Consider the following 6,000-nt stretch of genomic DNA (forward strand, 5'->3'; position numbering starts at 1 on the left):
AATCGGGAACTATTTTTTCTTCCCCAAGAAGGCTTGAAAATTAATGCGCCTGTCATTTGACAATCTTTACACAGTGATCTCCCCTTAATTTTTCGGAGTTAGTGTACTTATAAAGGGAAGTAACCGCTTCGATGAGTTCGGACTACTTTTGGATTTTTCAAATAAGCATATCAGGATCTGAAATTTCGCTACCATTATTTGTATGGACTGACGACCCAAAAAAATAAAAATGCCCCACAATACATGTGTTCAATAAGTTACATTATAAACTACAAACACTCAAGCAAAAAAATTAACTTCATAGCATCTTATCCACATAACATTTCAACTTAAACCAAAACAACCAATGTGTATAGATATCTTCAAAACCAAAGCATAATCTGTGAAAATAATGACAAGACAAAATAGCCCAATACAACTCAACTAACATCAACCAATAAAATATAACTCAGCAACCAAATACGATTTATCAACCAAATGCAAATAAATACAACCAATAAACCCAGATCGATAAGATCATCACAATTAAATTCAATCACACACAATTCAGAGAGAACAGGAAAACATTTTGAAATATGCCTCCGTTACCGAGTTCGGATGGTTATTACGCATTACGTATATAAATGAAAATAAATATTTACTTAGCTTTGTAGTAACCATATTCAAATTTAATCCATCGACATATTTCGGCTTTTAAAACATTTTGATAGTGAGCGCAAAGCATGTACCCTGTACTCAGCCCTCTGTACACTTTCGTACTGCATTCTTTCGCAACCAGTTTACAATTTACTTGCCAAAACCTTTCTTTCGTAATGCATCTTTAAAACATTAAACGAAATGGCTTTGATCATGTGAACATTGTCGTATTCAGTTAATTGAATTTGATATTAATTTGAAAATTTCACATTTGTGAAGTAAGGAAAGATTTTACTCAAAAGCAAGGCATATAATATGCAGTTGTATATTTATGCTACTTTCCAAATGCTTTTTGTAACCGATTTATCCTTTTATTATCTGATATAACATAGAACACGATGTCTGTCCCGGTGTGCTGTTCAGAGGTTGCTTGTTGATTAGAACAAACAGAAATGACGCTTCGCTTTTTTTAAATTATATTTTTCATCGGGTTTTAACCAAGGCGGGTTATCTGTTTTCTGTGTATTTGCTAAAAATGTTCGGGGCTTGTCGCTTATGCACTTTAATTTGTTCGATTATTTTTATGACCTCTGCATTGAAGTAATCATTTTTGCCTGACTTATATAAAAACTCTCTGTATATATCGCAATAAAACTGTAACATATAGTTATCGTGCTTTAAAAACTAATAATCCATTCATTTCACAACAAAATGAATGGAACACATTGTTAAAATTATTTACAGCTTGACATTATTTTTTTGTCCAATAGAATTGCAATATTTCAAACAAATCGTAAAACATTTACTCTGGTAAATTGACAAACTGTAAATCAGTCCAGTAAATCGAATGTTTATTAAAATAATTTAAAACACTAAGCTGGTTGAAATTATTTAGTACGTATTTACAAAATTAAATTGGTTGCGCGGCTGCTCCGCACCTGACCAATTTAATTTTGTAAATACGTTATAATAAACTTTAACCTATACATAACTGTTGCAGTTTCTATTTTCACTGCAAACTGATAATGGATAATGTTCGCACTGTGATTATAAACATTTAAAATAATGGCCAACGCAAGATATGATCCCACTAAATTTTAAACAGTAAAATGTATTAATTGTTTCTATAGATGAATTTGACTTTTTCTAAAACAAAAACTTATAATTGAAGGTTCTGACACATAATCATGATGGAATTATGCGTTTAGCAATATTATTGATCCTTGATTTTTTTTATTGATTTTTGTAATTGACAAGTTCCGTACAAAAAAGTTAATTGGCAGTGCGCTGTATGGTAAGTCTACTGACACCAATGCTATAAATTGTTCACAGTAAATTTCATTTTTGCTTTGTTTAAATGTGTTGCCTTCTTTTTGTTGAAAGATAATTACAAACCCATTTACATGCTTTACAAAATGTTAAATTAATTTCTGAAATCTAACAAGTCAAACAAATTAATAAAAAACAATAAAACTCACGTTGCTGCTGCTTTCCTCAGCCATTTTTAACGCCGTGGTAATTCAGCCAGAAGGTAAAATTGAAATGCGACAAAGGATGTCGCACGATAAGCGGATCAATCGGCGTTTACCTACTTTTGATTGGACGGATTACTTGTATAACAACGCCTTCGAATCCTAAAAGCTATACTATCCTACATCAATATTCCTGTTAGGTGTAATATAACATAAGAAAATAGTAACTATCAAGAGACTCACAAAAATGGGAGGAAAGGTAAGTTCAATTTAAGTATGGTTACAAAAGTTGTAAATTGTTTCATTTTTTACTGAATTTCGTTACGTATATACTTAAATACGTTTTTCCAAATTCAAAAGTTTTGTCAAAACAGATATGAACTTTATTGCACTTTATTTAAATGTTTATCATCAACATAATTATTACACACTTTTGAAACATGTGCTACATAATAGTTTATAAAAATAATGTGGCAAAACAAAAAAAATTAAGGTAAAGAGGATTCTAAAATATTGAATCTGAACTTTTAAAATCAAAGAACGTGAAAAATAAAGTGAAAATATTTCACTTCAGATATTGAATATTTCTAGAGTTTTTGAAGTACTTAAACATAGTTTGTTAAATATTTTGAAAAATAGTGTACTTTGAAGTTTAGTAATGGAACTTTATAAGAGAATCTGACATTTAAGTATTGTAAATTATCCCCTAAAATTACAAATATTATTAAAAGTTTCGGAAAAGGAAAAGGTCGGAAAAAAATCATAAAACAAGGACGTCGGCAACCCCATCCCCGGTGGATCTGTGCCTGTTTTTCTATACTTAATATTCTTTATGAGCATTTTGTCAGAGAATGTCTACAGCTTTGCTATTATGTATTACTTTTTTACCTAGAATGGGAAACGCGCGAATTCAAATAGTTCTTTAGTCGATTAAGTAAAAAGTTTTTATTGTCCTACTTTATCTTCGACTTTACTTAATATTAGCAATATACAATATTATTACGAATATGAACTTCAATCATTCTTTATTATTCACACAACTTAATTATTTTAAAACTAAAACTGAAACACGGACTCTTTCACTATAAAAATACATGTATGTGGTTATCAAGATTTAATGTGTGCATTAATTGTTTGAGTGTTATTTGACACGGACCATATAAATAATTGTCTCTTCTTAAATTCTATCTGTATACGTTGCATATATCCTTGGTCTGTCGCAAAAGCAATGTAATAAATCGGAACAATTTACGGAAACTATCGAAGAACATTCCAAATATTATGCATTGTCCTTGGTTGATACACAGGGGCTTCTGTCATTTTTTTTCTTTTCCAACTATATTATATGTTATTTTATTACCCTTCCAGATTTTTTCCGCCTTTTTGATTGGCTATTGATCACCCGAAAGAAATTGATATAACCGAGCCAGACGGGTAATATACACACTAAATTTCCCCGTTGGGTACCCAACATTGTAAACAACATGCGCTGAGGTGATGCGCGTACGGTTCGATTTTACGGGGTGTAAATTCCGATTTACAAGCACTTTTAACTGTCAAATGATAAATATTTACCAAAGTAGAGTAATGATAAATATTCCCATCAGTATTGAAAACAAATATAACCTTGTAAAAGCTTGATATTAATTACAAAAAAGTGCGTTCAATAGACTACTCCTTTTCTTTTGTTTACATTCGTTAGGTACGGGAAAATACCTCACGTATTTATGTGACAGTTAAAAAGTGCTTTTAAATCGGAATTTACACCGCGTAAAATCGAACCGTACGCGCAACACCTCAGCGCATGTTGTTTACAACATTGGGTACCCAACGGGGAAATTTATTGTGTATATTACCCGTCTGGCTCAATTATATAAATTTCTTTCGTGTGATCAATATCCAATCAAAAAGGCGGAAAAAATCTGGAAGGGTAATAAACATGTATATATAATATACATATTATAACAAAGGATACAACTCAAAATTGTTAAATTCATGAAAAAGTAAATAGAACACAGTATAAGACAGGTTTTTTGAATGTTGGACATTCATGAAAGAATTGATAACTTCAAAAAAGCCTCACTTTGATACATGGACAAAATATTATAAAAAATAATCTTTCGTGTTTTATTTTCATACATGTTGTAAAATTACACACGTAAAACGATATCTTATGCAGACGTAAAAACATATGAGAAAGTTTAATTATGTTATCGGTTAAATATAAATCACCCACCACCATCAGTGATGCAATCATTATTTTTTGGTACAAATTATTCTAACAATTTTGTTTGTTTTGGAAATTTCTATCCCCGGCTTCCATTTTGAATGTTGCCCGTATTTTCCGTGTGTAAACCAAACTTCTATCAGTGACTGTCAGTTTCATTTCTAATGAATAAAAAATAATAATTCGGATAACAATGGTGTATAACCGCGGCGAACAGCGGTTTTTTATCAGCCAATGAAAATACTCGACACATAAACGCACCTGCATAATGGGCGACAATCTGACAGACAAGGGGGGGGGGGAACTTAAAAATGAGAAATTGTAGTTCAGTGTGGCCATAAACATAATTTCAAATATTTCAGAAACTGTTACGCAGGCAGAAAACCAGTTGCTAAAATGTTGAGTTCCACGTAAAAACCTAGAAATATTGCTTATTTCCTACACACATACAAGAGAGAATTACAATGACAGAAAAATATCAAAAGTTTTCAGTACCTTCAAAACACCATGTTTGTGTTATTAATAAACCTGACCGTGGCCATCGTACAAATATGTTCCCGGCCCTCGAAAGTAAATCTTGAAATGTAAGTTATTCCTTTCCTGCAATCTACCATGTTTTAATGAAGCGTTTGTTGAAGAACTTGGGTAATGACCAGTTCACATACTAACTTCTACAATAACTTTGATGGAAGAGAGGATAATTTATGTAGTTCACATGTGTGAATGCATTTTACGAAACCGTGTTGATAATGCAAGGCCACGATTTGTATCCCTTGTTATATATATAATCAAATAAGGACAGATTCACTGTGGGCGGATGTTGCCAAACAATATGTCATCTCTGACAATCAGAGTCAATCATTATTTATAACAGAATAGCGCTGCGCAAATTCAGTCTCTATGAAATGATTGTGATAGTAAGCTACGCTGTTTGTAACATTGAGCAAAGTCATTTTGTTTAACGTTTCTTTTTTAAGGGGTCAAAAATATTTTCACACGAAGAAATGATCGAAGAAATGAGACCAACGTTAGATTCCCTGACAGAAAGAGACAGACGTCTATTTGACCATGCAGTATGTGAAGTGTGCAGAGAGTCAGGAAAGTTGAACCTAAAGAGTTTTCGAATTTCAATCAATTTTAAAGATATCGATGCCGTCAGTTGCGAATCTGAGGAAAATCCAAAAAGTCTGCTTGCAATTTCTTATGATGGATATGGCAGACCTCAATCTATTTGGGAAAGGGAAAGCAAAACACGAATTGTCTATCGACTGATGAACAGAATGGCTGAGGATTTTTTACAATGGTTAAAGGAATTTACACTTCAGTTAGCTGGTAGTACAAACAGAATGATTACACAGCATTAGATTTTTATCGAAACGCTTACAAGTTACATAACTTAGAATTAGTGATAGTACCCGTTTATACTTTTTATATAATTATATTTATTTCTTTTTATTATTCTTTGTCTAGCCTATGTGTTATACTGTTAACATTTACCATATATATACTGATTGGCAAGGTTTCTTCAATTTTAACATATGTGTTCTATAACTTCTCTTAACGAATAAACAAATGGCATCTGTGTGAAATTACAAGATATGAATAAACATACAAGTAGTATTTTTGACATATCACAATGTCTAATCAAAGCGCTGAGAGCACTAC

General features: G+C 31.8%; 2 protein-coding genes across 2 annotated transcripts in view; one reads left to right on the forward strand and one right to left on the reverse strand.

Annotated features, from left to right (window-relative positions):
- The window catches only part of LOC132717826 (uncharacterized), a gene marked incomplete at its 3' end in the record, with an annotated part of 50,068 nt that extends 47,894 nt beyond the window's left edge, over positions 1-2,174 (reverse strand). Inside the window, exon 1 of the mRNA XM_060701398.1 lies at positions 2,115-2,174. Coding sequence (XP_060557381.1) covers positions 2,115-2,138 — 24 coding nt within the window. The remainder of the gene's footprint in view (positions 1-2,114) is intronic.
- Positions 2,175-2,301: 127 nt separating this feature from the next.
- On the forward strand, positions 2,302-5,759 carry LOC132717828 (uncharacterized). The gene is made up of 2 exons (XM_060701399.1): positions 2,302-2,367; positions 5,313-5,759. The coding sequence occupies exons 1-2, from the start codon at positions 2,356-2,358 to the stop codon at positions 5,697-5,699; spliced, it is 399 nt and encodes a 132-aa protein (XP_060557382.1). The 5' UTR covers positions 2,302-2,355; the 3' UTR covers positions 5,700-5,759.
- The last annotated feature ends 241 nt before the right edge of the window (positions 5,760-6,000 follow it).

This window comes from Ruditapes philippinarum, unplaced genomic scaffold (assembly GCF_026571515.1).
Source record: "Ruditapes philippinarum isolate M1 unplaced genomic scaffold, ASM2657151v2 ctg3467_1_1_1_1, whole genome shotgun sequence".
NCBI lineage: Eukaryota > Metazoa > Mollusca > Bivalvia > Venerida > Veneridae > Ruditapes > Ruditapes philippinarum.